The following is a 19,354-nucleotide window of genomic DNA, read 5'->3' as shown; positions in this document are numbered from 1 at the left end:
GCGGGGCATCCCCGGCTTTGGGCGGTCGGTCCCGGGGTCGGCAGCCTGGCGCTGGGGGAGGACCCGCCGGGGCGGCCCCGGGGGAGCGGGGAGGGCTCGGCCACCCTCGCAATCAGCGCTGCCGCTCGTCCCCGCCGGCTGCGGGCTGTGCGGGAGCGAGGACCGCGGCGCGCTCCTGCCGAGGGCCGGCCCCGGGCGCTGGGGGGGGGGGGGATGTCGGTGCGGGGAGCGGGGTGCTCCTCCGGGGGGGGTGTCCGCGCCCCCCCTCCGGTTGTCCGCGCGCGGGTACCCGGCGCGGGGCGGCCCCGGCGAGCAGCGCCGCCGCCTCGTTGGTGAACAAAGGGGCGATCGCGCCTGTATTAAAGCCCCCCCACCCCGGGGGGGCTTCGGGGCAACTTTCCCCCGGGCCGGCCGGGGCGTCTGGGCGGGGCTATGCTAACGAGGGGGGGCGTGGCCTCGCCCCCGCGGCGGCGACTCGCGGGCGGCCATTGGCGGCGGCGCCGCGGGGGGGGAGCGGTGACGCGATGCAAATGAGGGGGCGTGGCGGCGGCGGCCCCGCCCCCCGCCCGCCGGGGCTGCGGGGCTCGTGTTCGGCGGCGGGGACAGTCAAAGTGGCTCCCATAGGGAGAGACGGCGAGTCCGCCCCGGCGCTGCGGGAGAGGGAGGGGGCGCGGGCACCGGGAGCCCCAGGGTCTCCCTCCGTCCCTCCGTCCGTCCGTCCGCGCCGCCGCCGCGGGTGCGCCCCTCTCGCTCCCTTCCCGGCGTGCGCCCGGCTCCGGCAACTCGCTTCCTGCGCGGCTGAAGGAGGGAGGAGAGAGCGCTTCGGCTGGGAGAGGAGAGAAGAAAGAGGGAGAAAAGAAAGAAGGAAAAGAGAGAGGGGAAAAAGGGGGGGGAAACTTGCCTCTCTTGTCACTGGAAAATGACACTTGATGTAGCAGAGCCTGCCGCAGCTCCCGTTCGTCCTATTGTTTCTTAAACTGCCATCTGAGATTTTTTTTTTTTTTTTTTTTCCCTGCTGCCATCCGAGGGGTGTCTTCATACAAAAGGGACTTCGAGTACTCCTCCGGCTTGTGAGCGCTGCAACCAGCCCCCAGCACCCCGCCAGCCCCTCCAAGCACCCAAACAAACTGCACACGCAGCAAACAGCAGCAACAAAACCGGGCTCTGATTGCCTCTGGATTTTTTTTTTTTTTAATGTGCGTGCCTGTGTTTGCTTTCTCTGGCTTGCTTTGATTCCAGAGATCAGCTGCAGAGAGAGAAAGAAAAAGAGAGAAAGAAAGAAAAAACCCCATACATAACAGTCCGCCTGGCGATTTTATCACTTTTTTTTTTTTTTTTTTGAGTAAAGAAGGAAGATTTGCGCTGTTGTTTCTGATTCATGTTTGGGATTCAGGAAAGCATCCAGCGGAGTGGGAGCAGCATGAAGGAAGAGCCCCTCGGCGCGGGGATGAACGCGGTGCGGACGTGGATGCAGGGAGCCGGCGTCCTGGACGCCAGCACGGCCGCTCAGAGGTAGGCAGGCTCCGCGCCCGCGCCCCGCTCCGCGCCCCGGGGCGCACGCCGCCTGCAGCGCTGCTCCCCGCGGGCAGCGCCTTTCCCCCTGCACCAACAAAAAGCCGGCTCTGGAGCTCTGCTAACAGCAGTGAGTTTCGCGTAGATGTCGCCAGTTAAATGTTTATCCCTCTTGTCCCGTAGGAATGACTTTTTATTAAATAATAATAAAGGAAGCGGCGAGTTTCCCTAGGTAGGAATAGGTGGGTTTTAATCTCTCTAGCCCCTTGTGTTCGCGCGGAGGAAGGACTTTTCAAAACTATGTTTGCTGCTGATTTAGTCTTAAGATCTCCAAATGACACTTTCCTCCTCCGATAAGCAGCGAGTTGCGCACGGATGTATCAAAAATATATTTCTCTACCTCGCTTTCTTATCCTCGTCAGCATCAGCAGCCTCCCTTCTTCTCCTCCGATAAGCAGGGAGTTTTGCAAAGCTTCCCCGAGGAGAAATTTAATTCGAAGCCCCTTTGTAAAACCACTGCCACTTATCTTAGATTTTTTAAAAATAAATCCCTTCAAATAGGAGGTGCATTTGGCGAAGCTGCGCCCAGCCTCGCTTTCCCTCTTACTTCTCCTTCTCCCCATCCTCTTCCCCGCGAAAAAAAAACCCAAACCAAAAAACATCTGATGCCGGATTCGCAGCCTGAGCCCTGGAGCCGGCATCAGCTAAGAAGTTTAATGTTGACATCTCCCGGTGTCTCCCACCTCGCCCCGCACCCCTCCCTTTGGAGCCCTCTAAGGAAGGGAAAGTTTCTGCAGGGACAACCCTGAAATATTCCGAGTTGTCTCCTCGGCTGCCGTCGCGGTGTTTACCCGCCACTCCGGCGAGGGGAGGAAAGGCTTGCGGGACCGAAACTGAAAGATAAGGCACACGGGCGCTGGGGTGACAGCTTCGAGACGAGTTTGAGAAGCGGCAGGACCAATGCCACTCCGCGGGGCAACGCGCCGGCGGGGCTGAGCGCGGCTCCCCCGCTATGCAGGGCTGGCTGCGAGCGGGCACGGCCCCCGGGGAGGGTTGGTGCGTGCCGGTGTCGGGTACCGGGGGTCGCTGCTTGGCTCTTCGGGCTCGCCGCAGGGCGGGATGGGGTCGGGTCTGTGCCGCTCTCCCGGCTCCGCGGGGTTTCGACGTGGCCGCGCTTGAGCACGCCTTTCCCCTGGCCCGGAGGGAAGAGCCCTGGGGCGAGTCGGGGGAGGGGGGGGATGCTCAGCCCCGGGGGAGCCCAGCCGGGTCCCGGCGGGGGAAGGCACGGGCCCGGGAGCCGGCTTGGGGGGGGGGGGGGGGGGGGGGGGGGCGTGGGGCCGCGTCGTCGGGGCTGCCGCTAACCCGCGTCTTTCTGGTCCCAGCGGAGTGGGTCTGGCCCGGGCTCACTTCGAGAAGCAGCCTCCTTCCAACCTGAGGAAGTCCAACTTTTTCCACTTCGTCCTGGCTCTGTACGACCGGCAGGGGCAGCCCGTGGAGATCGAGCGCACCGCCTTCGTGGGCTTCGTGGAGAAGGAGAAGGTGAGTAGCCCGGCATCCCGCGGGGGCTCGGCCGCCTCTCCCTCGGGCCCTCCTCGCTCCGCTGCACCGGGGCCGCGGCACCGGCTCGTCCCGGGAGCCACCGTCACCTCCCGGGCACTTCTCTCTTCCCCGGCCCGGAGGGCAGCCGGGGAGGGGGTCTCCCCTGATCCCTCGCTATGCCCGGGACAGGGGAGGGGGCTGAGAACTGCCTCGTCCAGCCGCGGGGGCACCCGGCGTGAGGGTGATGGAGAAGCTTCATATGATGTTTTTTCTTTTTTCCTCCCGGCCTCCCCTGTCCTCTTTGGCTTCAGGAAGCCAACAGCGAAAAGACCAACAACGGGATCCACTACCGCCTGCAGCTGCTCTACAGCAATGGTAAGGGCTGGGAGCCCCCGGTGTCAGCCCCACCACCCCCCGCCGGCTGCCCTCCCGCCGCCTCCTCGGCTGGAAAGCCCACCAGAGGCCGAGGAGCCGCTGCCCCGGCTCCCCTCCGCTCCGCGCATCCCTGCGCTCGGTGCCTGGGCGCAGCCCGGCCGCGGCCAGCGCTGCTGGGACGGGCGGCCCCGGGCGGGAGCCCCGACGGGCCCGAGCCCTCGGGCGAGCCCCGGCGCGCTGCCGCCGGCCGGCCCCGCTCCTCACTCCTCTGCCTTGTTTCAGGGATCAGGACGGAGCAGGATTTCTACGTCCGACTCATCGACTCCATGACCAAGCAGGTAGGTGCTGCGGGACGCCCGCGGAGGAGGGGGTGTGTGTGTTGGGGGGGGTGGCAGCCGTCGGGGCGGCCCCCGGGAGCGCGGCGGGGCGGCCCGCGGAGGCGAAACCCGCCCCCGCCGCGAAGCGAAGCGGAGCGGCTCTGCCCCGGCGGGGAAGGGGCTGCCGCCTCCCGCGGGGCACGGCCGCGCTCCCCGCTCCGCAGCCGCGCCCGGCCCCCGCGAAGCGGCGGGGGCTGCAGGGCCGAGCCGCGGGGACCGACCCCGGCGTCGGGGCGGCGCGGAGGGTCCCCGCGGGACCCCGCCCGCCGCGGGGCTTGGGAGCTCCGAAAAATACAGGCGACCCCTCCAGCCGTCCTGGGCCGGGCTGGGGCTGGCTTTGCCGCTTAATTAGTAAGAATTAACCTCCGGCCTCCCCCAGCCCACCAAGCGCCGTCAGCACAAGCCGCTGCTCAGGCGCGGTGGCCGGGTTTGTCCTTTCTTTATCCGCGCTGCCGCCGGGTCCTTGGGTTGAAGGAGGCGCGATCAAATCGCGGCACATCTGCGCGTCGGAACAGCCCCCCAAACGCGGCGCGGGGAGCGGCGAGCTCGGTGTCGGACTGCGGGGAGGGCTGTGGGGCAGCAGACCTTGTCAACGGATGAGCCCTGATTTTAAGCTTGCTCTTTAGCTTCCCAAACAGAGTAATAACGTGCGTGCCTACCTGTAAAAAATACTTTTCTGTACGAAAACAGTATTTTTACAAAGGGACTATCTGAACAAATCGAGTCTCTCTTTTTTAAAAAAAAATTTACTCTCGCTTTTTCTTCTGCTCCTGTCAGAATCTTTTTCTCTTAGAATACGTTTCTTTTAAATAGTTGGGATCGCTTTTAAGCCTTTTTATCCTTAAGACATGTTTTTTCCCTCCTAATCTGTTTTACTTGTTGAAAAAACTCTTAAATTTTCTTTAGGAAAAACATTAAGCTTTTTTTGTACCGATAGGAAAAGTCAGTCCCTGTATGTTGTCTGTAGGGAAAAAAACTCTTGGCTTTTATTTGGGTTTCTTTTCTACAGCAAAACATAAAGCTCTAAGGGCTGAGTTTGTTTTAGAAAACTCTCTTTGATGGTCCCAAAACATCTTTTCCTGCTATTGAAGACTGTCTTTCAACAGAAAAAAAAAAAAAAGTAAAAAAAAAAAAAAGGAACTTGGATGAATTTTACTAGAGAATCCACTATGCATCTGAACTCTCTTAAACTATCCGCTTCCAAACAGAGCCCATTCCCTGTAGGAATTAAAACAGCAGCAAAGGGTATGTTGCTTCATAACAACTCTTGGAAAGCATTTGCTGTCATTCCTTGTTTTTCAGGCACAAATTGGTTAGTTTGTGTTAAAAGTAACAAAATCTTCCTGATATATGAACTCTTTTTAGTCCTTTTGGAGCTTATGTGCTTCACTGTAGACCGTATGAGAGAGACTATCAATAAATATTATCTTTAAATAGCTTTCCTATCATTACGGAAATGTAGAAGCCTCTGTTCATAATCCTGTTGAAAACAGAGCCCTGAACTCACGTAGAGCAGCAGATTCAAAATAATTTTCTTAACAAAGGCATCTTGCATATGAAGAGTTCATCCTAAGGCACTGTTTGACCTCTTGGTCTCTCATTATTATCAAGTCATCAGAGGGTCTTTGGAGAGAAAGGGGAAAAAAACCCGAGATACAGTTTATTTGTAAAACCTACCATGTAGCTCTAAAGCACATTCACAATGAAGGGGGGAAAAGAAAAAAGAAATCTGTCTGATTTCAGGAAGTCTCACAAAACCAGAGTTAGTGCAAATTACAGATTTTGGGGAAAGTGCAATGGAGTTGAGAAGCGAGGATTTAGAACAAAAGCTCTCTGAACTTAGATTAGAACACGGGGAGCGAAAGGTTATTTTAGACACAAACATGTTTGCTTACGTATTAATTTAATGAATATAATTTCTTTAGGCATGACTATAATTGCTTATGAAAAATAGGGCATTGTCATGTCAAAACTGTGGCATGTGCCGCTCTGAATTTTTTGGGGGGCCGGGGGCTAAATTCTCCCTCTTCTTCTTTTTTAATTCTTTCTTTTTTAAAGTGAAGTTATTTCAGAGTTGTGATCGCTTCGGTTACTGAATGCTTATTAGGAAGCGAAGTACAACACATGACAGAAGCTCACCCAAATGTTGAATATATCATTTATATTTTATGACAGTGAATTATATAGAAGATTCTCAAGTAACTTTCAAATCATCAAACTGTAATTAAATATTGCAAAGACTGTCTGAAAATTCTTTAATTTTTAATGAAAGTTAAATATATATTGTCAGTCTACTTGAAGGTGTAGTATTTTAATGCATGACGCTCAGAACAAATTGGATAATGAAATGATTACTTTTAAATGAAACTGTTGCAGAAGCGTACATGGTTCAGCTGGCAAGTATCTTCTCAATACTCACACACACACATTCGCACACTCAATAATTGTGAATTCCCAGACTGAAATTACAGCTACTCTGAGGTTTCTGGTGGCAAATTAAAAATCCCACAGAAGCAAAGCTTGAATGAGTTAGGTTCCCCAGATCATACAGGAAAGTATCTGTGGCTCTTTTTTTATATTAAATACTTTTTTTTTAAATATGGACACATCAGATATAAATGTATTCTCTTTGTCTCACAGTTATAAATTGCAAGGTTTTGTACAGCTGCGGATTAAGTTAGGTAAGACAAAATAAAATCTTTTCTGCAAATCAGACCTAGATTTCTATATGTAGGATTGCTACTCATAGATTTAACATAAATGTCCCATTAGCAGCATGCATTATATCGGTAGGTAGACAGGCAGGGCTTTCCTGTGCTGGATGCTGTGTATGTAATAAATAGTAGATATTCCTGCTCCTATAGAGTTCTTGATCCGAATAAGTCAGGGGTTTGTTTGTGTGGCTGTGCCCAACTAAGAAACTCATGGCAAGAGTCCTGTCATAGGTGGAATATGGGGATCTACGTGTCCTGGTGCGCATGTGTACGTTCTCGATCAGCCGCGATGCAATATGGGAAGCGGGGCTGGAGAGTGGCGTTACTGAAGTAACCAAGAATTTTGTTGCCGACCGCGTCCCAGGGCAGATCTGGGGTGTGGGTGTGAACTGTGCATGCGCTGCCCCAAAACATGAGCTTTCGTTGCACGCGCGCTCCTTGGTAGTCTGGGCTGTGGGACTTCTGAATGGGAAACCCAGGCAGGACTGGTCTCGGAGTGCATCGTTTTGAGCTACATTCAGGGTAACATGCTTGGCCTTTGGTGGTGGCCCCAGAGAAGTGTTGGGTAAGATGGGAATTACATGCCTTTGAGGGGTCTCGCTACGTTTCCAAAATGTGTCCCCGTCATTTAAAAATTGCAAATAGTACACCGAAATAATTAATGTTGCGGGGAAGTTCTTTTCAGTTAGGGTAACAACATTCGGCGTCAATACTGGCTTAATTAAATTTTCTTTTATGTTATCTTGGCACCTCATTTTATGTCGGGATCACATTCCTAATGCGTTCAAAACCCTGTAGGATCCCAAACTTTATAGCTGCTGCTTTCCGTAGAGCAGCAGCTCCTACCGCAGTAGGTCTGGCTCTAACAATGATGCATTTTAAAATCGCCTGCAAAATGTGAAATATGTCTGCTCTAATAAAACCAGAGTTTTTAGGCAAGTCTAAGGATTTTAATATATTTATGGAGAAGAGATGCCTTCTATTTCTTCAGCTGTATTTTCATAAAGTTGAGATATTTCACTATTAGGAAAGATGGAGGAAATAAATCTGAAATACTTGTTCCCCACCCATTTTTCCTTCAGCCGTTCTCATCCATAAGATATAACGGATGCTAATATGGCTCAGGCACCTTAAAAATCATAAGTTTTGCACGATAGCTATTGTCTATTGCTGAGAGTCCTCATGAGTCAAAAATCCTTCCTTCGAACTTAGACTCTGTTTATATTTTGCTTTTCTTCAGTACTTTAACTCTGGATGCAAATGTTTTTTCTGTTGGCTTCTCTATCATTCTCTGATGTCTGCAGATATTTGATCAGCTCTCTATTCTGTGCATAGCATGGCCCTTCTCTGGCAGCTACACGCATGGGAAAAAAAATGTTATCAATAAGTTCAGAGGAGCCTCAGCAGACTCAGAGAAATTTCACACAAACATAAAACAAAACCTAACCCCTGTGACGGGGAAAGTTTACATTGCGCCAGATTTTAGCAGCTTTCTTGTGCCTTTGGTGAGATGTCAGAAGCGCAGGTGATTTTAATTTTCTTGTACAGAGAGGAATGGAGAAGTTTGGAATTTGCATGCATGATCAGGACCTGTGTTTGGGAAAATGTAAACTCATCACAGTGGAAAATGTGTTGTTTGGAGTCTGAGGGTGAAAACAAAGCTGAGGATTTTGGAGAGACTGCCTGAGCCAGATGGCCTGGTGCATTCCCAGTCTGGCAGCCCAACTGCTCCCTCCTGTATAATATACAGCCATTTGTTCTGGGATATTTACGCTAGAGCTGTTTCCATGTGAATGTTTGAAAACCATTAAAAATGAACATATTAGGAGAGATAAATTTATTTAATTTGTGTGAATACGTCGATAAGCAGGCTGTGTATCAAAGGCAGAGGGAGAGTGGATAAAATAATTAGATGCTACTGAATTGTGCATTGAGAGACACAGCAAGAACTAACTGTCCTCGCCCTGGGACCCAGCGCTGTGCTCCTGGTCCGGGATAAACCTCACTGGGATGAGTCGAAAATTTGCTCGGGGAAGGGGTAAAACCTCGGGTAATTAAGGGTTAAGTATTCGAAGCCAAATAAATGTAACGCACAGTATTTTCTGTGTAGATATACAGCGGATACAAGCCTAATCCTCTCTGGGTGAAATTCTGGCCCATCTGAAGTCAATTGCAAAGCTCCTATTGAATTCGGTGGGGCCAGGATTTTATTTTCTCTCTGTGCGTATGGCTGTATACGTCATTACAAATCACTTTAGTTCTGTTTTTGAAAAGACCCTCATTCTAATGAGTTTTTCTTTCTCCTTTATTTCAATAAAGGAGATAGTTTGTTTTGTGAAACAGATGAGGGATTTGAAAGCGAGTAGATTTAGATGCATGTTGGTGATTTCTCCCCTTCTCTTAATCTTTTAAAATCAAGGCCATGATATAACTGAATAATATAACGACCATGATCTCATTCCTTTGAGACTGTTTCTCGTCCAGTTCGGAAAGCAGGATTGCTTGACTGGCAAACTGACACCACGAGACGATTCTGCCCTCAGTTGTACTAGCGTAAATCTGGATTTATTCAGGAATAGCTAAGGACGAAATCTGGCACTATATTTTTTCCAACTTATTCGTCAACTATTTTACTGCTTTATCCTGCCGTCTTTACCGGGCAAAAAGTGGATTAAATGAGAACTGTAGCCTTGACTTTTATATTACCCCCCTCCCTTTTATTTTATTTTTTTTTATGATCTCCGTCACTGAAAAGTTTAGGCGAATTGTTGTATGCACTTGTCGTCTAGAAATGACTGCGATGTGCTCAATTTAGTAATTTTTATTTGCTGGCAAGCAGTGAATTGCATTTGATTTAACTTTTTATGCAGCTTTATTTAAATGGGAGTGAGGAAGTCTTATATTTTGACACTAATTTTTCGGGGCCGTTTGTGCATGAGTGATCGTTACTCATTGGGACTTCTTGTAGAAAGGTTACTTGGGTGAGTAATGGCTTACAAAATGGAAGATGAATTTTGTGGGGAAATATTTAAGTTGTTCAGGAGAAGAAAAACTATTTTGAAACGTTTATGAAATAACACCGAGTTAAAACTACATGAAGTAAACAAAAAGGAAAAAACCAAAGTCTATAATTTTGCATTTCCTTTGCTGCTGTTTTGTTGTGCAACTCTGATGTGTATTTGCAGGCTTATTTTTAGCTCTGGTGTGGTCAAGTTTATACACTGTAACTTTCACTTTATCTCTCATTAATGTGATCCCTATTTGACAAAATCACGACGATGTTAGTGCGACAAGAAATCCTCCCGCAATCACCCTGTTTTAAAGCCTGAACTTTAAAAAATAATAATAATAAAAAATTAAGATGCGTTTGTTAAAAGAGTAGCTTTTCAAATCTTAAAGTTAAAAATTTTCACAACAGTAACATTGTAGACCCTTCCTGTAAAAATACTTCTGGCAGCTATAACGATCTGAAACTTTAGCAGTTCCTGTTTCCTTTTTGAAACTAATTGTAGAATTAATGCTTTAGAGCAGCGCCGTTTGCAAGACGGTAGAGTATCTGTAATGCTCTCGGGCAGCCATTCATGGAAGTAAACAGTTGGCGCTTTACACACCCGTTCACACAAGTAAATTGGGACATAGGAATGGGAGCTGGGGATGAGTTGCTCAGAAATGAAGTCAGCAATTCCTCCTGCTTCCTAGAATTCCCTAGGAATTCCTGTGAGAATAGGCTATGCGGGAGTATCTGCGCTTAGCGGGGAGAAAACAAAATAGGCATGGGTACAACATCGGTAATTAAATGCACATCAAGTGAAAAGCAAGTCTTTACCGTAGAGGAAGGCAGAAGAATGTCATGCACGCAAAGAAGGGATCACTGATGCTAAACACTACAGACAAGGTGATTATGTACCGCAGTGTTGACTCTGCCCATTCATTATTGCTATTTAGTTGAGTTATTTAAGCGGGTACCTGGAGGTTAAGTAAGCATAGCAGCAGGAAGAGAAGAGGAAGAGAGAGGGGAGGGGAAAAAAAAGAAAGTAAATTTTGTGTTCTGGTTTGTCATTTCTAGTGCTTCCTTGACTTCACTGGCAACAAGATAACCCATACTGGGTAAATTTATTTTAAGATTTGAAAGTCTAAGAAGAATGAGCCAAGTCCAGCAGTTCTCTCTCAGGCACTATCCCCCCGTGTCGTGCTGTGATGTACAGAGGTGAATGGGGACTGGAGGTGTTTGTCTCCGCTAAAGGCCTCGGGAGTAGATCTGCTCTTTACCCCCCATGCTCTGCTCTCTCAGAGGCAGATTGTTCTTTGATTATGCATTGATTAAGTCCAAAAAGTGTTGCGAGCTTCCCCCTTGCCTGGCCTGTCCCACTGCCAGGTGGAACCTGATTTGGGGTTTCCTGGAGTCCGTGCAACGTCCCTGCTGACCGACCCCATCAGTTGTCAGCTGGTTACTTTGATTCCCTGTTTTTTGCTGGAAGAAATTTCTCCCCGTCTTCCTCCTTAATGCATGGAAATGAGGATCTTCTGAATTCGTCCCAACTCCCGAGGTAACACATGGATGACTGTACTGCCATCTTCCAAGGCCTCTTGCAAACCACCTGTAGCTCTCTTGGGCACTGATGTGGAAGTACCTCGAGGTGTGGGCCAGCAACCGAGCAGGGACGTGGGGTCCCAGCTGGGGTCAGGGGCGTTTGCTGGTGTCTGTGCTGCGTGGGCCCTGCATGCGTCCTGAGACCACTGTCGTGTCCCCTTTATACGAGTGCTGGGTTCACAGGTTTTGTGCCTCACTGGTGGGAATGAGGGGGCAGAAGTCAGGTGAAACTCCGTACCTGTTATTTGCAATGGCACCGTCGGCCTCCGTTTCATCTTAGCAAAAAAACCCCTCCCTGGCTCTCAGGTTTTAGGGGAATGCACACAGCAAAACCAAAACGAAAAAATTAAAACTAGCGAAGATAACAGCCCCATTCCTGATATATATAGAATCATTAAATAATTTTATAATGCATATTATTATTATTATTATTATTATTGCATATTACTATTAAAATGGTGTTAAAAATCAGCTCATGCTTCTGCAGATTTGTGTGTCCTGAGATCTGTGCCCCCTTTGCACGTACAACACCTCTTGCACTTGGTGGGTTATATTTCTAAGGACTGGGAAAGCAGTTCATACGATCTTACTTCATCATATATTAAGATAACTTATTTTTTCCCAGTATTTTCCACACTTCCATTTCAAAGCGGTCTCATTCCACAAAAAGTATTTCATCCATATAGCATACTTTCGTTTTTTATTTTCAATATCTATTTTATCGTTAGCTTTAGGGATACCCATATCAGATGTCATTTTACTTGCAGAGTTTGTTCCCCAATTTCTTCTTTTTACGTCTGTATTTTAGAGGCTGGAAAGGTTGCACCGCAGGTCAAGGGCAGAGCTGATGCTCAGAAGCAGGAGTAGTCATGTCACCGAGGCTGGGGCTCTAACTATTGATCCCAGCTCCAGCGTGGCACCCTCAAAGATTTAGGAACCTCAGTGCTATCAAAAGATGCTGTTGCAAAGGCAACTCCTTTTCACTGGTTTTCCTGCTGGGGGGCTGGTGCCTGGGGCCCGGGGTGGTTAGAAAAGATAACTCTGTCCCGATCAGATGGAAACCCTGTGCTGAGCAGGCTGTGAGCGCTAACCTAGTCAGCGTGTAACACCGATCCCTTGCCGTCGCCGCTGGTTCTGCTGGGGGGAGGACTGCAAACATAGACTCTTCCTGAAATGCGAATACACTGTCTTTCCACAGTTTTAACTTAAAGGATTCTCCCCATGCTATTTCAGAGTCAAATTTCTCAAGCTGGTTGATCCTCTGTTTGCTTTGGTATCCTCTGCTCTGGTAGGGCCTGCCTCTCACTTATTTATATCCCTCTAACTCCAGAGCTGCTCTCCGGAAAGCGGTGGATCACGAGGTTCAAGGGGAGAATCGGGCCCAAGCGCTTTCTCAGGAGCTACAAGGAAAATGCCTGGGCTGTGCAGCTTTTGTAATTAAAAATACATGAGCTCTCTCTTTTCTGCCTTTTTTTTTTTTAATGAATAGGACACAAAGTATGCCAAGCCTTGCTGTTTTTTTTTCTTTTTTTTTTCTTTTAATGCTATTAGGTTTATATTTTATTCTGAATTGAAAAGAAAATTGTGGTTGTCTTGACTACTAAAAAAACCCATCCTACACACCGCTTGAGAGATGTGCAATGGAGAGGAGGGAATTTAGCTGTACTCAGCTTCTGTTGTTTTCCAGCTGCAAGTACTGGAGCAGGTTCGGTGGAGACGCGGTCTCTTTAGCCTGCGACTTGGCTTGCAACTCCGGCTGCGCCTTCGGTTACCGCGATGCATTTTTATTTTCTCCAAACTCAACTTGATGTACAGCTAAAAATGTGTTTTGTTTCTAGGCGATAGTATATGAAGGCCAAGACAAGAACCCAGAAATGTGCCGAGTTCTGCTCACGCATGAAATAATGTGCAGGTAAGAAATACCCCGCTTCCAGTTAATTAGTGATGAGAAGATGAATCTGTCTCTCAAAATCTAGGTTGAACTTGCAGCTATTTTCGGACTTAAATTTATCTTTCTTGCATTAAACAATCCCAAAATAACACAGTTCAATGTGTGTAATTAGCAGCAAGGTCTCAGTCGTCACACTAGTTTTCAATTATTTATAAAGAGTTATTCTTAACAGAATGCTACTTGTTTTCATTTAGACACCATAGCCCACAAAAGGTCTCCTCACCAAAATTAACAGTCAATTATAGTCTTCTAGCAATAAACCTCTCTGTCCCCAATTCCCAACAAAACCTCCTCAGTAAGATGACAAAATAGTAATTTTGGGTTTTCTTTTTCCTGGATGTGCATTAAGACTTGAAGTCAGGAGGCCTTTTTTGTCCCGGTTGCTGCTCATGCAAGGTCCCTGCTCGGCCGGAGTGGAGCAGGTGATACTCCTCCACACAAAAGATGTCTTGTTGATTTTCTTTAAAGTTCCCCTGCAGATTTGGCTCTGCCCTGTGCTCTCTTCCCCTGAACATGCCTGCCTGGGGCTGGTCACTTAAATTCGGGACAGTCAAATATCTTCTCTCCTGAACGTGGTACTTCTGCAGCTGCTTCCTTCTCTTTTCTGGCTGATTGAAATAGGTGAAGCCTCTTCTACTTCCTTTTTACCACAGAGACGGCAGCATCTTCCCACAAACCCCTCCGACACCTAGGAGAGCTTGACCTTGCAGTCTCATTAAAGTTAGTGGGTGTTTTTTGCATGTCTGAAAAAATCATTTGTTACATGTTATTCGATGGCAGAAAATAATTCCCTGGTGGAAGACGTGGCGTTCTTGCATAAGCTCATTGTTACAATCAGTTGTTTTAAGACTGTAAAAATGCCATTGCATGCATTATAACTTTTACAAAGCACATTTACTAAAAAGGAGTAACTTGAGGGTAAAAACTAGTACCCACTTCTAAGAGAATAAACTTGGATGAGGGTTTCCTGGTGGGGGAGAGTCTTAGACAAAATATTCAGATGGAAACTTCTCTGTTGGTTAATTTTTTAAATTTTTTTTTCATTCTTGGCGATTTGCATGTTTTGTCCTCCGCGGCAGCTCCTTGGTGATAAAAGCCTGCTGGAGGGCAGTGCCCTGCGATGCCGGCAGAGAAGGAGCTGCTCTCCTTGCTTTGCCAGCCTGGGCGAAACCCTGCGCAGCCCTCCAAATTCTTCCTTGCAGGATTTGGGGGATTTTAGTTTTCATGTCATATTTTTCTAGGCTGCTTTGTTCAGTAGGTTTGGCTTCTTCCAGGAAACCAAAGACAACCCATTACAGCCTGGGAGCGATCAGAGCAGACGGGCATCTCCAAGAGGTGCCTGAGCTTCTGCTGCCGTTGGGAGCTACAGCACTGCTTTGCTGAGGAGTCCCGGCCAGTTCTCCCTTTCCAAATGTCAGCACCCAGTGCTGACAACTCGTAATTGCCCTAAAATTCATTGGCCCAATTAGCACCACTTTCACACTAGATACCTAGCTAGGAACAATTCATGGAAATATTAAAGGAGGCCCCTGACCTGATAAGGCTGAAGTGCGTGCTTTGCTTTTCTTCTGTAATAGACCAGTAAAACAGTGGGACTGTTCACGTGAGTAAAATTAAGCACATGCTCAAGTGCCTGCAGCGGCAGGGTCTGAATCTGTTGTTAGTCCTGGGTGATGTGCCCTCCTGATTCTTAAACGGCAAGGTTTTGAGGTAGGAGTTACATCGGCCTGCCACTCACTGAGCCATCCATGCAAGAGTAAGAATCACCTACTTTAATGCATTAATTTTCTTACAAATATTTCAGAAACACAAAGAGTAAGAAGTAAATCGAAACTTTATATAGAGAGCCGAGTTTTAACCAGAAGACCAAATACCTGCATCAAAGATTTACGGCCGTTCAATATACTTTGACTGAGACAAAACTATTTTTGTTCTGGGAATGTGGAAAGATGTGCAGTCTTTCCCTTTATTAAAGCACTTTACACTTTCTTTGTGCTTAAAATTCTCTGGATCAGGAGCTTTATTCTTCTCCTTCTATTTGTTTACTGCTAGTCCTTGCTTTGTGTTTCACAACCATAAGGGTAGCAAAAAAAAAATTATCTGACCATAGTAGGCAAATGTTGTGTGCCTGATGGGGTGGGGGAGGCATATTCAAATTTCTTACGGCTCATATTAGATATTACCCATTTCCTTTTCTGCCTATACATGTGTAAGAGGGTGCTGTTTGTTTACCAGGCTGCTTGACCCTATTGCACAAATCTGTCATCTATTGTGCTGCTAACACTCTTTTAAATTGCAAATCTGATGCTCTTTAGGGGTCTAGAAGGAAAAAAAAAAAAAAATCTCTCTCCACACCATTCTGTTTCTCTTGATTTCTTGCCTGTTGTAAGTGGAAGTTGGGATGTGCTGAATTTGCACCAGGGGTGCAAATGCAGCCTCAATTATAAGCATAAAATTAGAGTCTGTTCCCCATTAATCAGCCCAGCTAATTGCTATGCACTACCATTAGCCATATGGTGTGAAAGACAGCTTGCTCTCCCTAAGATGAAATTTCTTCATTTCAGACATGAAATAGTGAGGGCTCTGTATTTTAAAATAGCTTGTTTTAGATATTTAATTTCTAAACAACTTTCAGCAGTGCTTTCTATCAAGGCTAACTGCACAATAAAACTTTGCATTTATGTGACAAAGCTGGGTATTTATAGTACACTACAACTATGGCACGGATAAGACAAAGAATTCAAATGTATAGGAGAGTCCTGGTTGTGGTAAGAAAGTGGGGCTGAGGTTTGCTTCAGGTGGCTGTTTATTTCAAAGGATTTAATTATGTTTTATCAAATATAAAAATCTACACTGTTGGCGAAAATGTTAATAGCTGGGGAGAATTCACAGCCTCAGTGGAATTTATTGGTATTGTAGGCAGCATGGGGAGGGACATCTATAGCTAATATTGCCTCAACAATTTCCATTATGAAACCTTCAGTGGCTTACAGCTTTGCCAAACTTAAACTGTTCTGGCTGAAATGTCCTTTGCAGGGTGTCAGCCTCAGGCTGACTTTCTTTGGAAAGTTTCAGCTAAAATGGTTCAGTGATTTCTGAGAATGAGGTTGGAGTAAAATACGGGTTTTGCCTGCGTAAAATAAAATCTTACAGCTGTTTTGGCGAGAAGCTCCCGTACCTCCACGCTTTGGGGCGAGGAGCCTGTTTGGGGCAGGGGTTGTCCCAGCCGCATTGTCTGCGGGATGAAACCCACCTCGCTGGGAGCTTCTGCAAAATCTCCCACATGGACTCGCTAACGACTTGTTAGCAAGCCTGGCAGCTAAATGATCAGAAAGTCGCATTTGCGCTGGCCACATGCCATCGCCCCGTAATTTCTCATTGTTCATTGTGCCCGCAGAAAGCCCGAGCGCGGATACACAAAGCAGGGCTCCTCTCCTGAGTGATGCTCCTGGCCACCACGCTGGGGTGGGGACAGGGGGATTTGGGGGTGCCAGACATGGGGGTGAGGAGGCCATCTCCTGTGCGTCTGCGGCGGGGCCGGGCAGCGCGGGATAGAAATGCTCCAGTGCAGGGAAAGGAAGGGGAGGAGGAAGATATGGAGCAAGATGGCAGGAGGGCAGCAGGTCCCCAGAGGGTTGGGGTGAGGACAAAGGCGGCAACAAAAGCTGGGAGTGGTGGTGGCCAGGGGATGGGGAGGCCTGCAAAGGAGCAGGATGGGGATGACATGGGCATGAGCCCTGGGGATGGCGAGGATGGCAATAGGAGGGGGGGAAACCTGGGGTAGGCAGAGATGGGGTGCAGGAGCTGGAGGGGGTTGTAATGGCAGGACACTTCATTACTGTCAAGGACTACTTGTTTTAAAAACAACCAACCTACCAAACGAAGCAATTCTTTCAGTCTTTTTCTGTGGGCCAGCATGACGTTGTGCCTGAGCCATGGCTCCTTGCCCCACTTGGGGACGGGCATCATGGAGGGACAGCGAGGACAAGTCCTTGCCCTCCTGGCTGCAAGGAGCTGTCACTCAGTGCTTTCACAGAGCCTCACTGGGAGCTGGAAGGTTTCTGGGTGACTTGGAGAAGCTCCTGGGAATTTTTAAATTCCTTCAAGGAAAGGAGGAAGGGTGCTGAATATTTAGGAACTTTTTTCCAAGTGTTAAGTTGGCACTAAAAGCCAAAGCTTTCAAGGCAAGTTGAATTAAAAGCACTTCTCGTGCAATGCAACCAGGTCTCAAACTCAGGGTTTGTGTGATGTTTCAGTTCTCTGCATAAAAAAACTAGGGTAGACAAGGCCTCGGATTCTGCTGTTGGGGGAAAAAATGCAAAAGGCAAGCTAAGGTTTAAAAAATAATTATCTAGAACATGGAATAACATTTGTGGCCTCCTTTCATGCCACAGAGCCACCAGACGGCGGGATGTGCCAGCCATGCACCTCTTCCACATCACCCTCAAATTGCGGTGCAGGGAGTGAGGTCTCTTAGTATTGCTTGGGATTATTGGGGTGCGCTTTTGGGAAGCCCTATCCAAACGAGGGGGCCACCCGACGAGCAAAGCAGTGTTTCCCCTGCTCTCGAAGCCGGGTTGTCCCTGTCAGCCAGCGCCTGACTCCATCCTGCTCGCAGTAGGAGGCAAGACCGAGGCGTCCCCATCTCCGGGCCCCTGTGGCCACCTCTCCCGCTGGGTTAGCGCTCCGGGAAGGTGCCGGCCTCCGAGCCTGGTGGTGTGTAGATGGTGGTATCTGCCCATCTCAGGCTGGGAGCCTGGGAACCTTTGCTCGCCTGAGTAAATGTGGCAATTTCTGTCCCTCCAGTCTGCTGTGAGAATGTCAGGACTAGCCCTGATTTGCTTCAGTCACAAGAACTGCATTGTCTTAACTTGTGCCAACTCTGTTTCTAATTACATTTTAATCATTTAAAAATGATTAGCAGTTTTTATTGCCTTGTTTGTGGGTAAATTTTCTCACCCCACACATTCTAGCGGCGCTCCAATGACAAGTCCTTTTATAGGCAAAAAAGCCCCCTGAACGTCCACATGACTATTTACCTACAGCGTATTTTATTCCTTCCTAAATTCTAATACTTTCTGGGTGCCAAGGCTCTTGCATTTTTTGGTGGATCAATTGTGGTATTGTGCTGTAAAATTAAGCAGTTTTTTTTGGCAATCCCAAACAATGTAACTTCCACCGAAATGAAGATACCGCACATGTGTTAAATGTGAAAAGTTTCAGCCCTGAATAGTTGCCTTGAAGCTTTTTGCGGTGAAAAGAATTATGTATTTTCCTCTCTTTGAAAACAAAATTTTTTTTTTTTTTAAACCATGTTTAAACAGGCTGTTTTTGTAAAAGGCCCCCTTTTTTTTGTTATCTTTAGTGTGGTTAGTTGCTTTATTGCTAATCTTGGTGGGTAACTGTATATTATTCCCTCTATTGTTCAGCAACACAAGAGAACCTTTGTCATACTCCCAACAGGGCTATTTATATAGCGTGGCACTTCTGAGGGCTTCTTCCTGCCCTGATGTTCTTCCACCTTCTGGGGAAAAGAAAATAGTTCATCTGAGCGGGAGTGTGAGCAGTGGTCGTTCCTGCCAGCTGCCCAAAGCTGGCTGCTGAAATAAAGGCGATGCGCGGGTCCCTGGGATGCCAACTGGAACAAGCTTGGTGTTTTCCAAAGATTGGGTTGCGTGTGGTTGAGGTTTATCAGAAAGTTTATTGAATGGAGAGATGTGCCCAGGTCTAGCCAGGGAGAGCAAACGGGGTGGTCCTCACTGCCTGTCACTTGGTGCCACCATGGGATGGGGTCCCTGCAGCCCTCATCCCACAGGAGCTGCCCAGGCTTCATCCAGCAGGTCCCTGGGGACCAAGGAGGGCTTGGGAAGACCAGGAGCTTCTTGGGGGGGGGGTTGGTGTTTTTTTTTTTTTTTATTGCTTGGAGCCTTGACTTCAGTGCGGAATTTTCTGTCAAGGGATGTCACCAAATAGGAGCTTTCCTTGCTAGATGGGTGTTTCCTCCCTGGGGTGAGCGGGTGGGTGAAAGCCTGAGGCTTTGCTCACCTATGTAGCTGTGACTCGGTCTTGTGGGTTTAGACGGGCTGCTGGGGAGAGCAGGGCTCCTGCGGGCAGCCCCCCCATCACTTGGCCACAGCTCTAGATGCACCACGAGGGATTCCCACCCTGAGCAGAATCGCGTATATTGCTGTGAGCTTACCTGCAATATATTTGTGGCTCCTAATGGACAATAACCCCTGACAAGGAATCATCACAAACAACGATTTAACTTCTCTTAGGAAACAATGAGCCACCT

The 19,354-nt window shown here is 48.2% G+C and overlaps 1 protein-coding gene across 4 annotated transcripts in view; it reads left to right on the top strand.

The window, feature by feature from the left end:
• The first annotated feature begins 1,029 nt into the window (after window positions 1-1,029).
• EBF1 (EBF transcription factor 1) overlaps window positions 1,030-19,354 on the top strand; it is a 284,901-nt gene continuing 266,576 nt past the window's right edge. For all 4 annotated transcript variants that reach the window (XM_076349713.1, XM_076349712.1, XM_076349714.1 and 1 more), the window contains exons 1-5: window positions 1,030-1,512; window positions 2,895-3,051; window positions 3,363-3,426; window positions 3,709-3,764; window positions 12,947-13,020. In XM_076349713.1, the coding sequence (XP_076205828.1) occupies window positions 1,379-1,512; window positions 2,895-3,051; window positions 3,363-3,426; window positions 3,709-3,764; window positions 12,947-13,020 (485 nt within the window). In that variant the 5' untranslated portion in view covers window positions 1,030-1,378. The remainder of the gene's footprint in view (window positions 1,513-2,894; window positions 3,052-3,362; window positions 3,427-3,708; window positions 3,765-12,946; window positions 13,021-19,354) is intronic.

This window comes from Aptenodytes patagonicus, chromosome 12, assembly GCF_965638725.1.
Source record: "Aptenodytes patagonicus chromosome 12, bAptPat1.pri.cur, whole genome shotgun sequence".
Taxonomy (NCBI): Eukaryota; Metazoa; Chordata; class Aves; order Sphenisciformes; family Spheniscidae; genus Aptenodytes; species Aptenodytes patagonicus.
Note: the sequence above shows the minus strand (reverse complement) of the source record. Positions and strands in the feature narration are given on the sequence as shown.